This window comes from Sus scrofa, unplaced genomic scaffold (assembly GCF_000003025.6).
Source record: "Sus scrofa isolate TJ Tabasco breed Duroc unplaced genomic scaffold, Sscrofa11.1 Contig1878, whole genome shotgun sequence".
Lineage (NCBI taxonomy): Eukaryota > Metazoa > Chordata > Mammalia > Artiodactyla > Suidae > Sus > Sus scrofa.
Window position 1 is genome coordinate 1,816,645 of NW_018084968.1, and position 25,150 is coordinate 1,841,794.

A 25,150-nucleotide genomic window follows, 5' to 3' on the forward strand; every position below is an offset into this window, starting at 1 on the left:
GGGGTCTAATCAGAGTTGTAGCTGCCAGCCTACGCAAGAGCCACAGCAACGTGGGATCCAAGCCGCATCTGCGACCTACACCACAGCTCACGGCAATGCCGGATCCTTAACCCACTGAGCAAGGTCAGGGATCAAACCCGCAACCTCATGGTTCGTAGTCGGATTCGTTAACCACTGCACCACAATGGGAACCCCCCTCTCCAAGTTTCAGAAACAAAAGAACCATGATAAAACATTCCATAGAGAATATTTCCCCATCAGTATCCATTCTAGGAGCTATGAGCTCCTGGCTCCCACACCAACTTACTTCTGGCTGAGCTAGCTGCCAGTGTACACCTCATCAGAGAAGCCTCCCCTGATGACTATTTCAGATAACAATTCCTGCCACCTCTACCCTCTTCTGGTACCTCTTCCGGGTACTTTTCTCCACCTTTAATCATCATCTTACATGGTACCTATTTATTTATGCTCTGCTCCCCAATCCAATTAGAATATAAGCTCTAGGGGGTCAAAGACTCTCAGTTTTGTTCACTGTTCTTGGCCCAACATTTAGGATAGTGCCTGACCCATGCTGTGTTTTCAATAAATATGTGTTCGAGGAATGAATAAATGCACCGTGCAGTGATACAAGACTAAGACCGACTTAATAGAGAAGGCAGACAGAGGAGCAATCCAACCTCAGGTCTACAGGAGGTTTAAGATGAGCAATAACTTGATATGCCCATCCTCAGGTGAGATAAAAGAAGGAATGGGATAAATGGGACTCAGGAGGCATTTGGGTCCAAGCTGGTGGAACAGTTAAGCGGACTTTGTTTTTGCCCACCTAGCACCCATTCACCCTTCTGTCAATAACCCCTGATCTTCTTTGAGGTTCCTCCTGCCCTACTTTTTGTGGGAGGATGGGACCTAATTTAGCCAATGCCTTTGCTCACACTGACTGCTTTCTGTGTGGACACATGGTCCGATTCAGGGAAGAAGAGTCAATCCCATAATGTCTATCAAGAGAATTAGGAAAAAGAAACTTCCTCTCCAGGAACACTGTTAGCCATAAAGATAAAAAAGCCTGGAGTCTGCTGAAGGTACCACGGGGGGCCCTGAGAATAAAGCCAACTCAGAAGAAAGCACCAAAGAGAGATGTCCAGAGACCAATCTGACTCCCTCCTTGGATCCCAGCCACACCTGAAGGTCCTGGACATTTCAATAATATCAGCCAATAAATTCTCCTTTCCTGGTGAGCTACTTTGAATTGGGCTTCTGTCACCTAGAACTAAAAACTTCCCCCCCCAATACGGAAGAACAAGAAAGAAATACATTCTTGAGGCTCTTAAATACCTGGCAGGGAAGCCTAACGTCAGGCAAGGTGTCCCATCTGTGCAATCCTATACCTTTTGTAATGGCATTGATGGCAATAATTACATTGCCAATCATTTTAGTCAGCAGGATGGCGACTGAGGAGAAGGTCATGATACTAGTTTTATTATTATTATTATTTGCATTTATATTTTGGGAATATAGTCGACAACTCCATCTCATATGTTTTAACACCTCAGCATTTCACAGTTGGAAGAGCAGTGATTAAACAATCTGATCTACTCAGTGCAGAGGAAGAGAGAGCATAATATGGAAAAAATATCGCTGAACCAGGAGTCCAATGATCACTAATTGGCAGTGTGGGCTGAGACAAATCCCCTTGCTCCTCAGTCTCAATTTGTAAGTCCATAAAGGGAGCAGTATGACTATATCATCTTCAAGCATTCATCTAATTCTGGAATGGAAAGCCTACTGGGATAGGATTCTTAATCTTTGATGGGATCTAAACCCCAGAAAAATACATAAATGCACAAACACATAGTTTTGCAGAGTTTCATGGGTTCCACAACTTTAGAAGCCATCCTATATCTCCAACCTCTCTCCTCTACAGAAACTAGGACACTAGCTTCTGCTTGGACTCCTCTGGCAACAGGGAGCTCACTACCTCACAAAGTAGCCAAACATAATTGAACTGTGCAGGAAGACTGAATTCATCTTCACACTGAACCAAGAGCTACACACTGTAACATCTACCCATTGGTCTAAATTCTCCAGAGCAAAATAGAAACAACGAAACAACAATGAAACCTTCTCTCCTGTGTGTAGTAGCATCTCTTCATTTCTCTACAGACTGTTTAACTTTTAAATGCAAATAATTTACGGGGAGAAATGCAGATTATCTGCCATGCAAATTATTTTTCAGTGCACAGTTATAAAGATGAGTTCTGCCACCTCACCCCAAATATACCAGACACCCAACCTAGATGCTAAATTCCAGACTGCTATTAATCTTCCTGGTCTAAGTTTTGCAAAGACAGTACCGAGTGTATAAAAATATCTTGAGGAAAACAGCGGAGTATTTTGAAAAAAAGCACTTCATTGAGAACCAGAAGACGGGAGAAGTATCCTACCTCCCACTTCAACTACCTGTGTATCCTTGGCCAAGTCATTTAAACCTTCCCTCTGAACCTTTCTCATCTGTAAAATGTGACAAAACCTACCTCACAAGGATGCAGTAAGGATCAAATGCTATTATGTCCGTAAAGCTCCAAGCCCAAGCCTGGCACAGAGCAAACTCTCCACACAGACGAGCTCCCGAGCTCCGCAAGCCCAGCGCTTCATTCGATGCGCTCGGCGCTCTTGCGCCAGCGGGATTCCCCTTCCCGAGCGGAGTCTGCGCTCTGGGCTCGACTGAGGCTCCCTGGCCGCTCGCGCTTTTCTCTCCTTCTCCAACATGGCGGCGGTCGGCGGCGCTGAGGCGGGATCCGGGCGAACCGAGTGAAGGTAGCGGCGAGCGGAGCCCCCACGAGGCCGAGCTGGGCCCCCACTCCCAGGCGGCAGCGGCCCAGCCCTGCCGCTACCCGCCGCCTCTGGCCCGCGACACCGTCCCGAGGGCGCCCCGGGCCTGTCGCGGCCTAGCCCAGGGGCCGAGCCGGGGACTGGAGTAGCGGCTGCAGTCCGCCCCCGGGAAGGGGCTGGAGCGGGCTAAGGAGGAAGGCGGGCGGGAGCTGTTCAAATGGGGAAGGCGGGAAAGCAGCGGGGCCGGGAGGGGGCGTGCGGCCGCCCCGGGGGCCTGCGGGCCGAGGCCGCCCCTCCCCCTGCCCGGCCGTCTCCGCCCTCGGGGGCGCCGGGAGCCGCCGGGACGCGGGAACCCGGGTCGGGGCCGCCGGGCATCTCGGGACCCGGGTCGCGGGCTCCTCGGGCTGTCAAGGGGCGAGGGGGCCGGGGCGACGGGAGGGCCGGGGCCGCGGCTGGCAGCAGAGGATGCAAGGAGCTTTCTTCTTTTCCTCTTCGCACAGTTTTGTAGAACTAGCTGTTGCTGCAAAACTGCCGGGAGAATCCCGTTGGTTCGCCGTGGGGACCACAAAAATGGTGACCCTGGGGGCTCTTGGTAGCAGTAACCCGGTGTAGTGTGTACTCTTGACGTGCGACCCAGTTTGAAGTGCCTTCCTAGTGGGATCTTCTCCATCCAGGCCCATTTCCCCTCAAAGCTGTTACTTTGTAGATTTCCCTTATTTTTCTATCAGGCAGAGAAGGAGAAACCTTTCTCTCCCTGCTTCCTGATGGCTAAACTGGTGGCTGATTATACTTCCCCCATAGAAGAATAAATGAAAAACCGACTCCAAAGTAGAGCCAGCCTGTTGAATGGACCAGGCTTGTCAAAATTTGTACCGCTGGTTTTTGGGAAATGTGTGTTGTCAGCCGATCTGTGTGGTGGTCGTGGTTCCGCTCAATTGCACTGCAATGAGAGGATTCAATCCCCATCCCAGGCTGTCGGGATTTCTGCAGTTTCCAGAGCTGGCAGGGGCTGTGAGTGCTGCATAGGTAGGTTCTTGGAGAAGGAAATGGCAAGAATTCAGAATCCCCAGGTTCTGAGATTGGAGGAAATCTGGACGAAATTGAGACAACATCCCCTGCTCCCAAACTAGAAGTAACAGCAGCAACAACCATTCAGAAACTGGCAACAGCTGGATGTGCATCTTCCTTTTCCCGGCACTGACTGGCAGTTTGAGCTCCTAAAAGGAGTGCTGGAAGAAGAGGACGCGGAATCTTGAACAAGGCTCTCTTCCCCGGCTGGACCTGGGTGTCAGGATTTCACTTACTGCCGGGTTTTCCGTGGCTTACTTTGTTCCATCTTGTACAATACACAACTTACATCGTGGGATGAAGAAGCTTGCTAGTGATTGCTGGGGCTCAGATGACCTCAGAAAATCATCTGAAACTTTTTTTTTTTTTTTCAGCATTTATAATTTGGACTTTCAAAATAACAAAGCACCATATCTGATGATTTTAGATTTTTCCCTGGTTACTTTGATAATCTCGAAAGGAAAGACTGGACTTAACGCACATATTTAATCTACAAATGCAAGAGCAACTCTGCCTCCCCTTTTTCATCTCCTGAAGAAGAGTCCCCAAAGAGCCATTTAATAATTTCCACCTTTCCAAGGACACGTTTTTATGATGGCATGTTTCTTCCATAAACAACATTCAAGAATGAATTTCCATTTATGTTGTCATTTCTTAGCACACTAAGAGGAACACAATGGTAAAATTATTCCCTGCCTCTCGAAGCTGACAACATTGAATTCTATAAACTCCAAAAGGATGGATTTCAGGAGAATGAGCTTTAAAAACCTGTCTTACATTTGCCAACGTTTAATGTAATTCTGGCCTTGGTTTTCTAAGGTGAATATCCAGCCTAATATTTTTTCGTTTTCATTGATCTTCACAATCTGCTGCCTAGCCCTGAACTCTGAATTTATCATGGACAACATTGAAGGCCTGGAAGGAGTATCAGGGGAGTCATCTGATCTTATATAAATGTTGCCCTAACTCTGCCTTTCTTCCACACTGTTGCTTGAGGCTTCTTTATCTGGTTTCATCTTTCTTCTATGAGTCAGCAACCAAAACCAATCCCTGGGCCGCAAAAATATCCCAATTTTAAAGAACCCAGAAGTTCAGGGTCCATCATTCTGCCCAAGCTGTGAGTGAGTCCATTGTGTTTAATTTTAGCTTTTTTAAGCTCTTGGCTGTCCCAATTCTTTATTGAGTTGGATTTGCCATTAGGCCCTGTTCTTTTTTTTTTTTTTTTACTGTAGGTTATTTAATCTTGTAATTTATCAATTGCTCTCCAGTGTCTGTATAAAAATTAAATCGTAGCAGGTCTAATTCTAAGACTTCATGCTAACACTAGCACATGTTTTCTGTGCTGCTCTGTGCCTCTGAGGATCAGCTCCTGATTTTCCGTGTGCGCTTACAATTTTTTTCATCCACTGGTTGTTTTTCAGAGCAGTCAGTTATGAGACCGTGAGCACTTTTTCACAGTCCAGTAAGTGACATCATTGTTTTCTTTCTCGTACTGCCTTAAGAGGTACTTATTCCTATTCTGACGGTTAGCTGTTCAGCTCTGTTTTATGTTCGTTTTGATGTTGCCAAAGGGAAGCCTTTGTCTCAGGACCTGCTTTTACTTCACACAGAAGAGCATTTTGTTGTTGTTAACAGAGGATTAGTGGCCACATTGTTGATTTTGAATATTTAAGACTTTTTCCCCATTATTTCTCAAATGTTCTTTGCCAAAATCCATTTGGCTAGAAAACATTTAACTTGATCTCAAGTTGTGGTGTTTCCTGGCATTATCGGCCTATGAAAATTAATGGGGTCCGTATCCTCTTCTAATACACCCGCTGCTGTCCTGTCAGTGTGCGGATGGGCCGTTTTCAGATGAAGGGATGTAATTCCCTATGATGTTCCCGCTTCTCTAACCTCTCCTGGAGTTGCACCACTTGAGGGGAAAGGGGATGACAGTAATTTCTATTCAAGAAAGTTTCACGCCTAATGCTGGAACATGAAGCCCTGGCTGTGTTATGTATTTCGCCTCTTCATGTTTCTATATGCGACCTGACCTTATCTGTAGCCCCCTTCATTTCCTGTGAAGCCCTTAGAGCAGGCAGTCCTCCAATTACCTGTGAAATAATCAGTTCATTTTATTTCTTCACTTTAGTCTGGCTTCTCTTACCTTGACCAAGTGCATTGTTCATTCCATTTCTTAAGGAAGTGGAGAAATGCTTATTTCTATTTCTGACTCTTGGTAATACTTCTTTATTTTCAATTTAGTCATTGCTGTGCATTCGTTGTGTCTTACCTGACCTGTATAAGTAGGTCTTTCTTCTTTCGGTTTATTTTAAATGTAATTCTTGTGTCCCATCTTCTCTCTCCCCATACATACACCACTTCCTGAAGGGATTGGCAGTCTGCTGACGTGTCCTTCAGCATTTCTAAGCCCCATAGTGATTAGTGCTTATAGTGATGAAGGTGAAATAAAATTTAAGTAAATAACCAGTCATCAATTTTTAAGCATTTCACTACTGGAGGAGGACGTTTTCATTACATTTAGTGTATAATTTTGAAATTTCCTGCAGAGACTTCCTGCAGGAATTGTGACATTGGCCTAAAAGTATTTGAAGAGCTTTGCCTTTGCAGCTTATGGCTTGTCATCTTCAAAGTCAAAATGGACCTCTAAGTTTGAATGCCAAAAAAGTGAAGTTAACAAATTTAAGACAGTATTTGGAACATTTAAGTTACAGTAATTCTTCAAATTAGTGAAAATCTTTTTCACAATGATAAAAATTTTATCACCAGTGGACAAGTAGCAGTTCCTCCTTATTTTCCCCTTAGACTTTAAGAAAGGCTTGATAGTGTCGAAAGCTGTTTTATGGGCAACTAATATAAGAAGTGTGCCAACTTTTATACTTCCATGATTTTGAGCAAATTCAGTGAGCCCAACAAAAAATGCATATTTAAAAAATCTGCTCTCAAGATCTTTAATGTCCCTATAACGCTCTCATCATTTCTGTTTAAACTGTAATACAATGGATTTTAGCCTGTCACCAATTCTGATGGTTGGATTTTGTGGCCTAGAATGTGTGGTATAATCTATCTTCCTCTGCATCCTGCTTTATCTGTGCATTCTGTAACTGGTTGAACCTGTCCCTCTGGCTTAATGTTGGTTTTCACCGTCTCAGTCTTGTCAGTCCATTGGCATTTCAGAAAATCTCATGAATTTGGAGGTATTTTTTTAATAGGGGAGGTATTTTAAATACTTCCCCAAACGAGAGCTTTAATTCATGAATCAAAACAAATTAAGCCTAGCGCACTTCCTGCCATTTCAACCCCAGTGTATTTACAAACAGAAGGAGGAGGTGACAAGACACGCCTTTATTTCTTGCTGCCCTTCCAGTCTGCCCTTGGATCACTGCGCATTTCCACCTGGAAGGTTGCTTCTCCACAGTGATTTCGCATTACAGGAGGGTTTTCCTTCTTTGTTTCCCAGACCTGGTCCTGTAGACGGGAAGGAGCCTGGACACAGTGACCCATTCTCAAAGGCCCTGCAGGACCGCCATGGCTTATGATGACTCCGTGAAGAAAGAAGGTATGACCCCTTAACCTGAGAAGCATTCCAAAGGGGGTGTCCTCTTCAATCCTTGCAGCCCATGGACGTAGAGACCAGGACTGGCCATCACAGCCTGGCCTCGCAAGTGATGCTCCAGAGCGCTAGTAAAACTCCACGTCATCCCCAGACTGGGCCCGTGGAAACGAAAACCAGGACAGGGTTCCAACACGAGAGTCCGAACCCTAAGTCTCTAGTCTCGGGGTGATCCCCAGCAGCACTCGTGGTCCTCGCCAGCTCCAGTGTGCAGGAGTCTGGGGATGGGAGTCACACCGAGGACGCCCACAGAGCAGCCCAGCACATGCATCCTTACTTTCAGCCTTACCTCTGCAAGTCTGTATCCACCTGCCAAATCACAACTCAGAAACCAAGTCTGAGGAGGCACCTTGGGCCTGTGCATAGCATGGAGGCGTTGTTTCTTCAGGTTTGATTCTTATATTTGCAGCCAAGTCATCAAGACACATTCTTGTCCCCTTGGATCTAGCCTGTATTCCAGTGGACTTCTCAAATAACGTTATTCTAATTTGGAAATGGAGGGACTGTTACATTACACACGTGGCGATTTGGTTGTGACTTACATGACTTTCTCCTTTCCTTTCCCAAATGAACCTGTGCTTCTCAGACTGCTTTGATGGTGACCACAGCTTTGAGGACATAGGGCTAGCTGCTGGCCGAAGCCAACGAGAAAAGAAACGTTCTTACAAAGATTTTTTAAGGGAAGAGGAAGAAATCGCTGCTCAGGTCAGGAATTCTTCCAAGAAGAAGTTAAAGGTAAATTCTAAACATTGGAATTAGGAAAATTTTAAACTATTTTCATATCATAGTTTTTAATATTTAAAGAAGTTTCTTTGAAAAAGATTTAAGAAGAAAAATAAACACCATTCACATCTATTTTTGTTATTTCCTGTGTTTTACTTTATTTTACAAAGTCAAAAATCATCCAAAAAAAAAAAAAAAACCAAGATTGGTTCCAAACTGCCTTTGCCTCATCCTCTTATTCGTTGGTCAATTCTTCTTCCTCTTTAATTCTAGGATAGTGAACTTTACTTCTTGGGGACGGACACGCACAAGAAGAAGAGGAAGCACTCCTCCGATGATTTCTACTATGGAGGTGAGGACGGGAGAGGGCCGCAGGCGGGAGAAGCACATCACTGGTTCTTGGAGTCGGGGTAGGGGAAAGGGATCCAGATGTTGCTGACTCAGTGGCCTATTTAACAGGACAGTGGTTCTTGTTCTGAGTGCCGATAAACCAGTGTGAAGGAGGAGAGAGGTGGAGGGCTGGTATTTTGGAGGATTCAGCATAGAAGAACAGTCTTCATTTGTGATACACCAGGTACCAGGTTCCTTCTCCCCCCAATCATCCACTTATCTTGTGCCCATTGTTATCTAGCATCCCTTTTGCCATGTGTAGTCCTGGGCCCTCTGGCCTGCACCTGTGGGTTACTTCTCAATCCAGCGCCTATCCACTCACAAGACCAGTTTTTCTTAGCTGTGTTATGCACATAGCTGACGAGACTAACTCTTTCCTAGACTGGATTTGTCCTGAACGCAGAAACAGATGATGCTCTGTCTTCAGTGTATCTAAATTGTATCTACTCGTAGTCCCGCAGCTATGGTCCAGTCTTCTGGGTATACTCTCTTTGGTTGCTTGTGAAGACTCAGTGAAGAAAAACAACTTTAGTGGCAAGAACGGTCTCCAGGGTCCGAGGCAGAATCTACCAAGCCGAGAAGCACGTGGGCATCTTCTCTGAATGTTAGGAATCAGTTGAAGGGTGTCCCCTCAAATCATTTCCTGTTAGCCTCTTCCTCATCTTAGTTGGGTGTTTCTGGTGAAAGAGGAAACTTGTTGGACATCGCTTTGTCATATGGACAGTACTTCTCTTGATTATTTCTAGATATTTCGTCTTTGGAGTCGTCACAGAAGAAAAAGAAAAAGTCTAGCCCTCAGTCTGCTGATACAGCAATGGACCTGCTGAAAGCGATCACTTCGCCTCTGGCAACAAGCACCAAGCCCTCCAAAAAGACGGGAGAAAAGTCGTCTAGTTCCTCAAGCCATTCGGAGAGTAAAAAGGAACACCACAGGAAGAAAGTAAGCGGAGGCAGTGGGGACCTGTCTCTGGAGGACGGGGGTTCCCACAGATCCAAAAAAATGAAGCCGCTCTATGTGAACACAGAGACACTGACCCTTCGTGAGCCCGATGGGTTGAAGATGAAACTTATTCTCTCACCAAAGGAGAAGGGAAGCAGCTCGCTTGACGAGGAGTCTTTTCAGTACCCCTCTCAACAGGCGACTGTGAAAAAATCCTCTAAGAAGTCAGCTCGGGATGAGCAAGGTGCTTTACTCCTAGGACATGAATTACAGAGCTTTCTAAAAACGGCCCGGAAGAAGCACAGATCCTCCTCAGACCCACGCTCGTCTCCTGGCCCTGAAGGCTGTGGGCCCGATGCCTCCCAATTCCCAGAATCCCACAGTGCTAACCTTGATCTTTCGGGGCTCGAACCTATTCTGGTAGAATCCGACTCCTCCTCTGGTGGGGAGCTAGAGGCGGGGGAGCTGGTGATCGATGATTCCTACCGGGAAATCAAGAAGAAGAAGAAGTCGAAGAAGAGCAAAAAGAAGAAGGACAAGGAGAAGCATAAAGAGAAGCGACACTCCAAGTCTAAGAGGAGTTCAGGGCTCCCCGCCACGGCAGTGGGAGAGGTCCCAGCGCCCCCTGCCCCCCCTCCCAGCCTCCCTTACACTGGCGCAGCCGCCCCTCCCCTGCCACTTCCTGGCCTCCAGGCAGATGGACACAGTGAGAAAAAAAAGAAAAGAGAGGAGAAGGACAAAGACAGAGAGAGAGGAGAAAAGGTAAGGCGTCTTTTAAAGTATGATGAGCTAAGAGCTAAAGCAGGCTTTTCCCTGGCAGTGGTGAGTGGACTTGGAATTAAGCAGCTGGGGCAAACCCTTGGGAGTGTAGCAAGGTAAAGCCGCTGGAATGATGGAAGGGATAAAATAGTGGCAATGGTGCAAAAATAGGAGCAATCTTAATTATTCATGGGTTTTCTTGATAGAGTTGTTCTCCCACTGTGCCAAGCTTAGGTTTAGCAATACCGAGGCTTATTCTGACGGGCCCTTAGAATTCATAGAAGGAGCCAAACCCAGTTTCTTTCACTCAGCAGCGCTGTCTGCCTGGGGAAGTTGAGAGAGCAGGTAGGTACTCATTCTGTGTGTTCATCTTGAAAAATAGATCCAAGGTTTTTTTTTTTTGTTTTTTTTTAAGAAATTTAAAAATTCAGAATAGTAGAAAGAGAAAAAATCAGGTGTTCCCTTGTGGCTCAGCAGGTTAAGGATCCATTGTTGTCACTGCAGCAGCTCAGGTTGCTGCTGTGGCCCAGGAACCTCTGCATGCACCAGCAAGGCCAGGAAAAAAAGGGGGGAAAAAAAAAAGATACAGGAGTTCCCATCGTGGCACAACAGAAATGAATCCAACTAGGAACCATGAGGTTGCAGATTCGATCCCTGGCCTCGCTTAGTGGGTTAAGGATCTGGCATTGCCAGGAGCTGTGGTGTAGATCGCAGATGTGGCTCAGAGTCTGCATTGCTGTGGCTGTGGTGTAGGCCAGCAGCTATATAGCTCCGATTGGACCCCTTGCCTGGGGATCTCTCTATGGCATGGGTGCAGCCCTAAAAAGCAAAAATAAATAAATAAATAAGATCTGTGATGTTGCTGCTTCAGAGCCATGCCTTCACTTATCTCCCTGTTTCCAGAATGTTCTCATTTCCTCTAAGCCAACAAATACTGGCCCTGTGGCCTAATGCCTCATACACTCAGACATTGCTGTTGCTAATAAATTAAATTCTGAGTCATAACTGGACTTGTCATGGCATTACATAAATTCTCTCTCTGGTAAAACTGAACCTGAGGTACAACAGCAATAAGTGGTACAAATTATGAAGTACCATCTCTTGAGAGCCCACCATGTGCCAAGCTCTCCCAGGCTTTTTTGCACACGTGGTGATCCTGTCTGATAGGTATTATTAGCCCCCTTGGACAGAAAGAGAAGCTGAGAAAAAAAGACACAGAGCCAGAATTTTAATAGAGGTTTCTTAAACCCCAAGCCTATACTCTTTCCACTGTAGCACATTCCTTTCTAGAACTTTTAAGAGTTGGTTACCCAGTGCCACAGTACATCTTTGACAAAAACTGAAAGTGGGGTGGAGTTCCCATTGTGGCTCAGCAGAAACGAATCCGACTAGTAACCATGAGGTTGCACATTTGATCCCTGGCCTCACTCAGTGGGTTAAGGATCTGGTATTGCCATGAGCTGTGGTGTAGGTTGCAGACGTGGCTTGGATCCTGCATTGCTGTGGCTGTGGCGTAGGCTGGCAGCTTTAGCTCCAATTAGACCCCAACCTGGGAACCTCCATATACCACAGGTGAAGCCCTAAAAAGAAAAAAAGAAAAAGAAGAAAAAAAAGCTGGAAGTGGGGTGAGGGAAACTGATGTGGTGGGCTGGAATCCGAGGTTTGTCCTCTTGAGACGTACAGATGTAACGGAGTGGCCAGAAGCTTGGACTCAGTTCGGCAGACTTGGGTTCTTGTTCTGGTTGCTACTTACCAGCGTTGTTCTCTTGAGAGTGCCTCCTCGCTCCTCTGCTCACCTGTGAAATGGGGGGACTGAGACTAAATTAGGTGGCACATGTAGCGTGCTTAGCACAGGGATGGCTCGCTCAGTAAATAGCTGCTGTTCTGGTGACTGCGCCTTGCATCTTGAGTTCTTGGGAAGCGTAAACTACACTTGAAAACATCTTTGTAAAATCTTCTTTTCAATCACTGGCTTAACATATTAGACTAAGAAGCTATTCTTTTATGGTTGTGTTTCTGTTTTCTTCTGCTTTTTAATGTTAACGCCCACCTTTTAGGAAGCAGACTCTGCAGTTAGCACCTATTTGGAAAGCAGTTAACCAGGAAGAAAGCAGGGTCTCTAAGGAGCAAAAGTAGATGTCACAGAGCGAGCTTCCTCCAGCGCCTTGGAGGAAACTTCCTGGGCACTGGGGGAAGGAACGCTGGCCGGGGAGGCGAGTCACAGGGCCACTCCGACCCTGCTCTTTTCTTCACAGAACAGTGAACTAGAACCCAGCCTGCTTTACCTACAAGGGTGTTGTGAAAAGCAGAGGAGGTAATACAACTGACGGCGCACACTGTCCTTTTCACACACAATTCTGAGTCTTTGTTCTGCATTCGGTACATTTATTCTGCACTTAGACTATGCCAGGCACTCATCAGGTGCTGAGTTCATCTCATATACAAAGTTGAGTAAGATACAGGGTCTGCTCTCCAAGAGCTCTGGGTGTAGTAAGAGGGGTTGGAAAGTGTTCAGTATGTCGAACCTCAGCAGAGACGTGTGCAGAGTGCTGAGGACTGAGTCTGAGAAGCTTTCGGGGGGGGGCAGCACCGGAACGGAATCTTAAGGCCAAATAGAAACTATCAGGGGGAAAGGAGGAGTGGGCATTTCAGTTGGGGACCAAAAACGCATGTGAAGGCACAGGGTGTTCCAAGACCAGCCAGCAGAAGGTTAGAAGTAACGGTGTGGAAGGCGGGAAGGCCTGCCTTCCAGGAAGGGGGCATTAGTAAATTACAGTAGTAATAACAAGAGCTATACTAATGGAATTATTCTTTATCTATGATTTATTGGTGAATTTCCACAAGAACCTGTGAGGTGTGGTATGACCATTGCCATTTCAAAGAAATAAGCTCAAAGAAGTGAAATAACCTCCCCTAGGACACATACCTGTTTAGCGGCAGAACAGGAATTTGAACCCAGCTTTTTCTGACTGCGGCATCCATGCTCTTTCCACTATCAGAAAGAATGTTTAAATTATATTCAGTAGTGTATTATGAGAGAGAACAGAAATAGATTTCCATTCAGAATGGTTAAAAGAAAAGCTTTGGGAGTTCCCTTGTGGCTCAGCAAGTTAAGGATCTGGCATTGTCAACTGCTGTGGCTCTGGTTACAGCTGTGGTGTAGGTTGGATCCCTGGGTGGGGAACTTCTGCATGTTGTGGGCAAGGCCGAAAAGAAAAGAAAAGAAAAGCTTTGGTGTGAAAATCTTACCTCCCCGGCATGCTTTCCTCTAGCCAAAACAGATTAAGGGATATCAATAAAGTGAGTTCAGACGGTAGCCCTGACACTCCGTAGTAATCATTGGATCTCAGTTTCTCTTCTTTAAAATGGCAGTAATAGGAGTTCCCCTCTTGGCGCAGTGGAAACGAATCTGACCATGAGGTTGCAGGTTCAATTCCTGGCCTCGCTCAGTGGGTTAAAGATCCTGCATGGCCATGAGCTGTGGTGTAGGTTGCAGATGCGGCTCGGATCTGCTGTGGCTGTGGCTGTGGTGTAGGCCAGCAGCTTTAGCTCCAATTGGACCCCTAGCCTGGGAACCTCCATATGCCTTGTATGCGGCCCTAAAAAGCAAATGAAATAAAATAAAATGGCAGTAATAATGGAACTTACCACCTCATAGAGTCATTGGGATGGTTGGATGAGTTTCTACAGGTAAAGCTTTGATAACAGTGTCTCCTACACAGTATGAATATCAATGAAGAGATTGGGTTCTTGTTATCGTAAGAAAGCCAAGTTTTATTTTTAAGCTTCATAGATTATTTTTTGCCTTAACCCCCATATGTGTTATCCTTTTAAATAGGTTCTTAAACTTGAGTTATATATGGGCTCGAAGAAGGATTGTTACCAGGCTTTCTCAAAAATTTCTATGATCTAAGAGTTAAGTGTGGAGTTCCCATTGTGGCTCAGCGCTTTAAGAACCCAACTAGTAGCATCCATGAGGATGCACGTGCAATCCCTGGCCTCACTCAGTGGCTTAAGGATCCGGTGTTGCCATAAGCTGCAGCATAGGTTGTGATGTGGCTCAGGTGTGGTGTTACTGTGGCTGTGGTGCAGGCTGGCAGTGGTGCAGGCTGGCAGCTGCAGCTCTGATTTGACCTCTAGCCCAGGAACTTCCATATGCCGCAGGTGCAGCCCTTAAAAAAAAAGAAAAGAAAAAAGTTAAGTGTGACTGCTTTATACAACACATTAAAAAATTTTGCCTTGGAAGGTCTTGATGTGACCTGTGTCATCAGACACTTAAAAGAAGGCTCTGGCTGTAAGATTACAACCTTGTGAATCACATTAAGTGGATTTGTTGCAAGTTTTGTTGCAAGTCACTTGCCACTAATAGTAAAGTAACTAAGTTTTTATAATATTGACATTTTGTTAAAGGAGAGCCCATGTTATTCCAGATGTAACCACAGTGATTCACTTGTCATATATGTTTTCTTGTCTCAGAGATTCAAGGGGGGAATTACTGGCCTTGCATTTAGAGTCATGTGTAAATGTTCTGTATGTCTAGAGATCACCTGTTATTTGTGTTATTTCTGACTATTAATTTAGAAAAATATCTATGCCCTGGAAAAAAATTTAACCCTTAAATTTGAATTGCAAACTTTGGATTCACAGGCTGGAGTTGCATCTTAGAGCACAATGGTTAGCTTCTAAGGTCAACATATAAGGTGAAAATTGTTAGTTGCCCTTGAAGATCCCTTAGGAAGGCTCCATGATGAAGGCCAACGTGCCAGCCCACTGCAGCTGGATTTTTCTCTTCACCAGATGAAGTTATTGGTATACGTTATTTTTTTAAGTATGTGAGCTCCAGACGTCAGAATCACTGGGGTAAGGAGTTGCACAGACTGAGGGAGACATGTAGGAACTCTCAGCAATTTCCGCTGTCACACTCACTCCCAGGAATTGATTCTTAGAGCAGAATTACCCAGACTAATCAATCCATATCTCCCTTTCTCCCTCTCATGGCCAAATACAGAACCTACGTGAACTCATGTCTTTGCAGTGCCGCTTCATTTTGTCTTGGACCCAGTAAAGGGGAATTGGAAAGGATTAGAGCACTTAGAGCATTTGAGTTACGAGGCTGCTATTAAATTAATAAAGGACATGCAGCACTCGCAACTCACTTCTGTAACATCTCTGAATGGGACTGGCTTCACCAGAAGAACACTAAAAATAGGACCTTTACTATTTAAGTGAAATGTTTAAAATAAAGGTCTTGCTGCTCTCTTCTTTTTCTGGTTTAGGTCAAATGATTTCACCCTGTCCTTCTTCACCGGAAATTCTGTTTTTTAAAAATCTTGCATTGGCTTTTTGGGTATCACAACTTCTCTTTTGAAAAATACAGAGGGAATAGAAAAGAATTTTCTATTGTGGCATAACAAATTACCGCAAATTAAGCAGTTTAAAACAACTTCTGGAGTTCTCTGGTGGCCTAGTGGGTTAAGGATCTGACATTGTCACGGCTGTGACTCAGGTTTGATTCCTGGCCTGGGAATTTCCGCACGCCCCAGGTATGACGAAAAAAAAAATCCATTTATTATCTCATTGGATTTTTGTTGTTGTTGTTTTGTCTTTGTAGGGCCACACCTGCAGCATATGGAAGTTCCCAGGCTAGGGGTCAAATCAGAGCTGCAGCTGCCAGCCTACACCACAGCCGCAGCAACACGGGACCTGAGCTGCATCTGTGACCTATACCACAGCTCACAGCAATGCTGGATCCTTAACCCACTGAACGGGGCCAGGGATCGAACCTGTGTCCTCATGGATACTAGTCAGGTTTGTTACTGCTGAGCCACAAAGGTAGATCAGAAGTCCAGATGGGGTTCAGCTGGGTTCTCTCCTCCGTCTCTCACAAGACTGAATCCAGATGTTGGCCAGTATTGGATTCTCATCTGAGGCTAAAAGTCCTCTTCCAGGTTGTTGACAGCATTCAGTTCCTTCCTGACAACTTGTCTTCAAGTTCAAGGCCAGCAGGAGAGTATCTGCTGTTGGATCTTACCTCTTTTAAGGGCTCACAGGATAAGGTCAGGGCCACTCAAGATAAGCTCCTTTTTGATTCACTCAGATTCAGCTTCCTTAGGGACCTTAATTACATCTGCAAATTCCCTTTTGCCATGTAACATAACATGATCATGGGAGTGAGGTCCCATCGTATTCACCAGTCCTGCCCACAGTCAAGGGCAGACGTCTTGGGCGCCATCTTGGAGTCCTGCCCACTGCAGAAGCAGCGTGACTGAGTACCCACCGAAGGGCCAAGCACTGATTAATTTCCGCCTTTGAGCACATGGTATTATCCAGTTTTCACTTACAGGGAAACTCAAGCTCAGGGAACTGAAGTAGCTTGTGTAACTAGTTGCACAGTGTGGTCGGGATTCTAACCTAGTTCTGCCAGCCCGCCCAGCCCAGGCTCTTTCCATTTTGCCAGTTATCTCTGATAAATCATGTCACTTCTCCCTCTCTTCAGTTTACCTACTTTTCTCCAACCCCACAGTCCTGGCTGTAGGCCTTCATCATCCCCACCCTGGGTGCTCCTGCAGCAGCCTCCTCCAGTGGGCTTTCTGCCTCCTCCGCTCCTGCTCTTCTCCAGTCTATTCTCTGTGGCCCTAAAGTGCAACCTGATCATGTGGCTTTCTGCTCAAAATACTTAAATTGCTCCTGTCCCTTAAAATCCATACTCTTTAGTCCAGGTGACAAGGCTCCATCAGTGAGCACTTCCTGCTCCTCCAACATCAGCTCCTCCCTCCCTGATGAGTGTTACCACATGGTGTTCCCTCTGCCTAGAACACTCTTAACCACTCACGTGGCTGATTCTACCCAGCTTCCTCCAGAGACTTTCTTTGACTCCCTAATTAAGTGAGGCACTCCTATTACATGTTCCTGTAACACCCAGTACTTTCCCTGTTATATTGTTGGATTTTCTTATGACATATTTATCTCTCATCTGTTAGATTATGTGTCTGGTTTTTGACTATATTCCCAATGCCTGGCACATAGTGGATGATCAATAAACATCTTTTGTGAATTGAATGACAGACTACTTTGATGGATTATTTTTTGTTTGTTTGTTTCCTTTGCAGTCTCCTTTTCAATCTCTGCTTTTCCTTCTTTGCCACTGAAATGCTTTTACTGTCACATTTCAGAAGAACTATCCAAGTCTTATGTATTCTATTTAGGATCAAATAGTTAGTGTAATTTGAAGCTGAGAAAAGATGATGGGCCTTTAAACTTTAAATTTCTTAGGTTTTATGCTGTTTTATGCTGCTAACCTGCCTTAGAACAAGATCTGGGCTCCAGAAGCTCACCCTCTTAACTACTCACCGTACCCAGTACAGATACTCAATAAATGCAGATTATTTATACATAATTGAATAGAATAAAGTCCTTTATAAGAACTGTGAGAAGAACTCCTTTCATCAGTGTATAGATTTGGATATAACATATTAAGAGTTGTTGTTGGAGTTCTCGTCATGGCGCAGTGGTTAACGAATCTGACTTGGAACCATGAGGTTGCGGGTTCGGTCCCTGCCCTTGCTCAGTGGGTTAACGATCCGGCGTTGCCGTGAGCTGTGGTGTAGGTTGCAGACGTGGCTTGGATCCTGCGTTGCTGTGGCTCTGGCGTAGGCCGGTGGCTACGGCTCCGATTAGACCCCTAGCCTGGGAACCTCCATATGCCGTGGGAGCGGCCCAAGAAATAGCAAAAAGACAAAAAAATAAAATAAAATAAAGAGTTGTTAATTTTGTAAAGGTATTTTTAATTTTATGCTATAGCTGTAGATAGTCTCGTGGAATAGAGAGCATTAACCCTTCACAGTCTTATAGTTGAGAACGCATTGCTAAAGCTCCTCGCAAGTTTTATAATATGGCCAAATGTAAGGCCTGTGGAGAAGCTGTTTTAAAAGATGAGTCTAAAAATTTTGAAGCTAAATTTATAACAAACATGCCATAATTTTATGTCCAAAGAAGTGCTATCTCATTCAAAGCAGTTACTTTGGAAGGTGTTTCAGTCAGAATTCCTTTTGGAATTAAAGTCAAAGCCATCACTAGTCTTTAGCTAGTCTTTGTCCTTTGTCGAAGTATTCTTATGAAACATCATTAGGAACCAAGTCAGGTGAGCAGAGTGTGTGGGAGCAGGCTCAGTTGAAAACAAGATGGCAGGAGTTCCCATCATGGCGCAGTGGAAATGAATCCCACTAGGAACCATGAGGTTGCGGGTTTGATCCCTGGGCTTAATCAGTAGGTTAGGAATCTGGCATTGCCGTGAGCTGTGGTGTAGGTCGCAGACGAGGCTCGAATCTGATGTTGCTGTGGCTGTGGGCATAGACCGGCAGCTGTAGCTCCAATTAGACCCCTAGCCTGGGAGCCTCCATGTGCCATGTGTGAGGCCCTAAAAAGCCAAAAAAAAAAAGCAACTCTGATGTCACGAGACAGGATGACGTTGTTTGTTGGTTTGTTTGGGCCATAAAGTATGACCCAGGAGGCAAACAGAAGTTCCCAGTAGCTTTTAAAGCACCAAATGGTTATGTCACTGTAATAACTGCAGGGCCAGAAAAGCAGAGGAGGAGATGAAGGGCCGACCATCCTATTTTGATACTTACAGATGAGGTTTGAAATAGTAACTTTTTCTATAAGGAAGCAACATATTTTTTTTTCCTTTGGCCTATACTGCGGTAGCCCTGGAAGTCAGGCTTCCTGGATTGTAGCCATTCTAGTGTACAACTGGCATAACTGTGGCACCCAGGCAATCACTATTTTTCTGAATTTCCTTTTTCTCATCCTCAAAATGAGAGGTTTGGACGGGTGCCATGTGATGCCCCTTTTCAGGTAGGAAAACTTAATTTTTTCCCTCAGTCTATGGATAATTGTAAAATGGAATGCACAGTAACATATAATCTTTTGTTTATATATCACTCATTGACCTGACTTTAAAGGCATATTTGGTTTTTGTTTCTCAAAAATCATACCTTGCTTTTGGAATTGTCAGAATACAGTGAAGAATAACATACTTCAAGCAGTTTCTTGAAGTGAAAGAGGTTTGTCTTATATTAACTACCAGTGAATCATCTTCAGTTATTTATTTACTTCTCACCTTGGACCACAAGGATGTGAATAATAAAGTAATGAGAAACTACAAGTGACAGTCAAAGCAGGATCAGGAAAATTATAAGACTGGAAATAAAAACCAGAGGAACAGTATGAACATAAATTTGGCTCTGGACTTTCTGGCCCCAAAGTAAAGAGAACTTATGTGGTTCTTTTACAGAAGATAAAAAATAGACAACCTGTAGTTCCCATCGTGGCTCAGTGGTAACGAACCCAACTGATACCCATGAGGATGCAAGTCCAGTCCCTGGCCTCGATCAGTAGGTTAAGGATCCGGCACTGCCTCGAGCTGTGGTGTAGGTCACAGATGCAGCTAAGATCCTACGTTACTGTGGTTGTGTAGGCCAGCATCTACAGTTCCAATTTGACCACTAGCCTGGGAACTTCCATATGCCTTGGGTGCGGCCCTAAAAAGGCAAAAAAAAAAAGAAAAGAAAAAGACAACCTAAGAGAGAGAAAGATTTTCCTAGTGTTTAATTCTAACAGAAATATGTACCATGGGATTGTATGTGGGAAGAATGAGGGGCTTTGCAAATAAGTACCTCCAACAGCCTGAAAAACCCAAGAATAAGTTAGCATGTGGTTTTTACATTCTAAAAGTAAAATTGATACTTATCTCTAAGTCATAAGTAACACAGCTTAAAAATCAGTTATCCTGTTTAGGAAAGCCAGTTGGTAGTTTAGATCTCTTGATGAAAAAGTGCAGGTACCTTTTCTGTTTTGTTCCCACAGAGGCAGGGTTACTCAACTTTGTGTTCTAATTAAGTCCTGTCCTGTTGTGTTTTTCTGTGGTGCTTAGCCAAAAAAGAAGAACATGTCAGCCTACCAGGTGTTCTGTAAAGAGTACCGCGTGACCATTGTGGCTGACCATCCAGGCATAGGTAAGAACATTTCTCATCTTTCGTTTTTTTACTTCCCCTTTGTGTCTCCGAAGCAGTGCAGTTCATTCAGTCGGTCAGCAGGCACACTTCTTCCCAAGCTTGAAAAGAACTCCAAACTCATTTCTTTCCTCAGCTGTGCAAGTCATTTTAGATTTGTGTCTTCGTTCACCCCAGCCATAAAGCACAGCACATAAATATGCAGTGTTCTACTTCCAAGATTCCACAGGAATCCTTAAACTGCCCTTGTTTAAGAGTGAGCTCACATATTGTTCAGATGGGTCTGAACCTTGGACCCGTCATGTAACCTTGGACCCGTCATGTAACCTCTACGAGTCTCACTCACCCAGTGTGTGAAACTAGCCTCCCGGCCCTGTCACCAGCGTTGCGGTGAGGCACGCCACGTAAGGCAGGAATGCACTCGCTGTTCACGTGGAAACACAGCATTACGCATCTGGAAGATCACATCTGAGCTGCTCTAGGGAAATTCCACTTTCTTTCCACGCTCTCAGAAACTTGGTAAAAATCTAACATCTTTTATCAAATTCTATGTAACTTGTTTTCTTTAACCTAAGTCGATAAGCGCTGCTTTGTGGGATCAAATTAAAAGACACCATAAAGATGCTTAAGGAATACATCCTTAGAGAGTAGACGTGTGAGAATTTGAGCCTGTCTCATGACACCAGAACAGCCCCTTCGTTCTAGAAAAGAATCAGGGAAAGTTAATGGGCTTTGGTTTAGTTTTCTGAAAGAATCTTGTGCTATTTAAATCTGATCTTCAAAACCCTTTTCCCAGTTTTTGCTCTTATCAGACTTCCATTTTATGTATTTATGGTTAAACCTTTATTGAGTTTATTTGTTTGTTTTTACTCTTTTATGGCAGACTTTGGGGAACTTAGTAAAAAACTGGCTGAGGTGTGGAAACAGTTGCCAGAAAAGGACAAACTGGTAAGTACACTTTATTATGGGCATGTTTTCATTGCTTTATGCCTTTCAAAGTATATAATTCTCCTATAGACCATCCCAAACAACCCTGAAAGTAGGAGGAAAAAAATTTCAAGTCAGTGGAAAATGAGCTAGCAGAGGGCAGCGAACTGATTGGTGCCGGTTCACTCAGGCGAGGATTCTGTCGCAGAGAGACTGTCTCTCCTTACTTCATCTAATTTTTCCCAACAGCCTTCCATTTAGCCACAGGATGATCTAATTTGAGCAATGATTTGTGTTAAAAGAGAATCTAGGAGTTCCCATTGTGACTCAGCAGCAGTGAACCCAACTAGTATCCATGAGAATGCAGGTTCAATCCCTGGCCTTGCTAAATGGCTTAAAATATCCAGCATTGCTGTGAGCCAAAGTGTAGGTTGCACATGTGTCAGGTCTGGCATTGCTGTGGCTGTGGTGTAGGCCGGCAGCTGCAGCTCTGATCCGACCTGTAGCCTGGGAACTTCCATGTGCCAGGGGTGCGGCCTTAAAGAAAAAAAGGAAGAGAGAATCTAAAGTCTACTACTAACACCTACTGGTCAGTCCTAGTGTGAGAACGGAAGAAAGTGGTCCACTTCATAGTCACAGCAAATAATAAAGCATGGAACAGTGTTTACTGGGTAAGTAGGTTCCCCATCATCATTCTCCTCAACCATCACCAACTAATACGCCTTCATATCAAAAAGCTAATAAGCCAGTGATGAGTAGTCATATCTGTATCATTCATAGTCACTTTAAGATGATATGAAGGTGGAGTTCCCGTTGTGGTGCAGTGGTTAACAAATCCGACTAGGAACCATGAGGTTGTGGGTTCGATCCCTGGCCTTGCTCAGTGGGTTAAGGATCCGGCGTTGCCGTGAGCTGTGGCGTAGGCCACAGACGCAGCTCAGATCCTGCATTGCTGTGGCTGAGGCGTAGGCTGGCAGTTACAGCTCCGATTCGCCCCCTAGCCTGGGAACCTCCATATGCCGTGGGAGCGGCCCTAGAAAAGGCAAAAAAAAAAAAAAAGATGATGTAAAGGTGGTGCAGGAATTAGAATTACCGTCTTGCTTTAAGGTACAGTTCATCTGGGTGAAACAACATATAATTTTTACCCAAATAAGTTTTTGTTTTCCATTTCATTTTTATCCTGCTATCAGTGTTGCGAGCCAGCAGGTCAGAAGAAATATATATATTTTTTTAATTTAGAAGAAATATTTAAACCCCTGGACATTAGGCTGAGCCAGTTGTTTCCTCTGTGATTTTACATTTCGACTTGGAGTGACCTCAGAATCGGTGCTGCCATCTGACCATTAGCACTGAGGGATGTTGGTGGCCCTCTACTAAGATATTAGTGCCGCTGCTGTCTGAAGCCTGTTCAGTGCCCCTCTAGTCTAAAAGTTAATGTTAACCCGCTGTCTGCTCCTCTCCCCTGTTCCTTTTCTTTTCTTCGTTCTCCTCTTCCAGGACTGCTTTCCCTTTTACTCTTTTCCGCTTTTAAACTTATTTTTGCCCTGATCTGATTGTAGATTTGGAAGCAGAAGGCTCAGTATCTGCAACACAAACAGAACAAAGCAGAAGCTACAACTGTGAAAAGAAAAGCCTCCAGCTCAGAAGGCTCCATGAAAATGAAAGGTAGTGACCACATCCCTCTCCTCTTTTCATTCCTTCCCTAGAGCCCATGAATCTTGCTTTTCTTAATAGGAAGTTGGAAGAGTAGCTGTATTCGAAGCAGATCCTGATATCCAGATTCTATTACTGAATATTAATGGTTGCCCAGGAAATTTAGAAAATGTAAATCAGCAAGCTTGTCTGTAACAGGCCAGAGAGAAAATATTTAAATCTGAGGCCATATGCATTCTCTGGCACATAGTCTTTGTTTTTCCTACAACAACCATTTAAAAATCCGAAATCATTCTTAGCTCACAGGCCATACAAAAACAGATTTGCCCCACGATCCAGTTTTGTTAATCTCTGGTAGAGCTCATCAAAAGGGAAAATCAGGAAAAACATTTTTGTGGTCAAGGCCATGGGCAAGCTTTATCTCTGTTTTGTCTGTTCTCAGCTTCCGCTGCAGGAGTACTGTCACCCCAGAAGAAATCCCCACCCACCACCATGCTGTTGCCTGCCTCGCCAGCCAAAGCCCCTGAGACAGAGCCCATCGACGTGGCTGCTCATCTGCAGCTGTTGGGAGAGTCTCTGAGCCTCATTGGACACCGCCTGCAGGAGACTGAGGTGAGGACTGTCAGCAGCATGGCTCCAGTGGTGATAGAATTTGACTCCATTTACTCATTCCAGATGCATTCATTGAGCAACTACTGTATGCCAGATTATGCCAGGTGCTCAGGAGACAGTGATAACGAAGACAGATGGTAATAGAAACAGCTGGCGATCTGGACTCTACCTACTGGCTCTCAAAGTTTACGCTAGTACCATCCTATTGAGGCAGTCGCACAAAAGGAAGTTAGACTCGGAGTTCCCGTCATGGCTCAGTGGTTAACGAATCTGACTAGGAACCATGAGGTTGCGGGTTTGATCCCTGGCCTTGCTCATCGGGTTAAGGATCCAGCATTGCCATGAGCTGTGGTGTAGGTTGCAGACGTGGCTTGGATCCCTCGTTGCTGTGGCTCTGGCGTAGGCCAGTGGCTACAGCTCTGTTTGGACCCCTAGCCTGGGAACCTCCATATGCCGCAGGAGTGGCCTGAGAAAAGGCAAAAAGACCCAAAAAAAAAAAAGGAAGTTAGACTCCCCTATAGCTTTTTTCCCCCAGTTCTGTTGAGGTATAATTGACATATAACCCTGTAATTCATTTTTATTTTTTAAAAATGCAGTGGAAAAACGAGTACAAATCCCATGGATGCTTTGATCATTTTTACTTCTAAGAGAGTTTGAATTTTTCTGTGCATCTCCAGCAAGGCTTTGAATAGACAGATTATACAGGGGATTAAAAGTTCCTCGCTTTGAAAATAGGTAGCAAATGGGGAGATTGAGGTTCTCAAGCTCATCATTACTCTGCACTTGAATTGTATAGGACTGTGTACCCTAAGGAGATCTTTGTCCTTTTAAGCTTCAATTTCAAAATCACTTAACCTGCAAAGCTGTCATGTTCCATTTCTATTATCATATTCAATTTTTAATCATGTTGCCCCTTGGCTAACTCAGTAGTGTAGTATTTCAGATTTCCACTGGGTCCTAACAATGTTTCAGCAAAGAAATCAGTCTAAGTTACTAAAGCCATTTTTAAGCTGAGAAATTGTAGGAATATAAAGCTCTTCCCTTGCTTCTACATCGAAGTTGAATTATTCAACAAACAGAATGCCAAAGGCCTCAAGAAATGAAGCTTTATCTCAGTTCTTTAGCTAGTTTCTAAAAATTTAGTAGGTATCAAAACAACCACTTTCTTTTAGGCTCAGACATTTGAATGGATGTAGATATTTCCAGAATAAGTATTCTGGGCTCCTTATTTATTTTTCATATTTCGACATTCTTATGTTTCCTAAAAAAGTTAAAATTAAAAATGATTTGTTTCATTCTCCTTCCACGTTCCAGATTTTCCCTGACATTTCCATTTAGTTAAGCAGTTATTCCAGTTTAACAGTTAACATTAATGCTCTGTCTGCTCTGTTTAAACTTTGAATATTAAAGGTTGCCAAGAAATTGGGGGAAGTAGGAAATCTGCATAGCTTCCTGATGGTTTCCTATCCTCAGGAAACTTACAGTGTAATAGGAAAGATAGAATAGATACAAAATTAGCAAATGAAACAAGCCAGCTTCTGTGAGCAATTGCTGTGACAGAGTTTGTATAGGTTTTGAGCAGGGGAGTGGGGGAAAGAATGTTGCAGAATCTCTAGTCCACTT

The 25,150-nt window shown here is 44.4% G+C and overlaps 1 protein-coding gene across 7 annotated transcripts in view; it reads left to right on the forward strand.

Annotated features, from left to right (window-relative positions):
• Positions 1-1,907: 1,907 nt before the first annotated feature.
• Positions 1,908-25,150, forward strand: part of HMGXB4 (HMG-box containing 4) — a 28,690-nt gene continuing 5,447 nt past the window's right edge. The window contains exons 1-10 of one of the 7 annotated variants that reach the window (XM_021081482.1): positions 2,713-2,814; positions 7,361-7,459; positions 8,100-8,248; positions 8,510-8,588; positions 8,696-8,810; positions 9,373-10,328; positions 20,257-20,338; positions 21,219-21,283; positions 22,822-22,927; positions 23,358-23,527. In XM_021081482.1, the coding sequence (XP_020937141.1) occupies positions 9,441-10,328; positions 20,257-20,338; positions 21,219-21,283; positions 22,822-22,927; positions 23,358-23,527 (1,311 nt within the window). In that variant the 5' untranslated portion in view covers positions 2,713-2,814; positions 7,361-7,459; positions 8,100-8,248; ... (1 more) ...; positions 8,696-8,810; positions 9,373-9,440. Of the gene's footprint in view, positions 2,815-5,318; positions 5,360-7,360; positions 7,460-8,099; positions 8,249-8,509; positions 8,589-8,695; positions 8,811-9,372; positions 10,329-20,256; positions 20,339-21,218; positions 21,284-22,821; positions 22,928-23,357; positions 23,528-25,150 lie in introns of those variants that run through there. The other 6 variants (XM_021081480.1, XM_021081483.1, XM_021081481.1 and 3 more) reach the window with 6 other exon arrangements.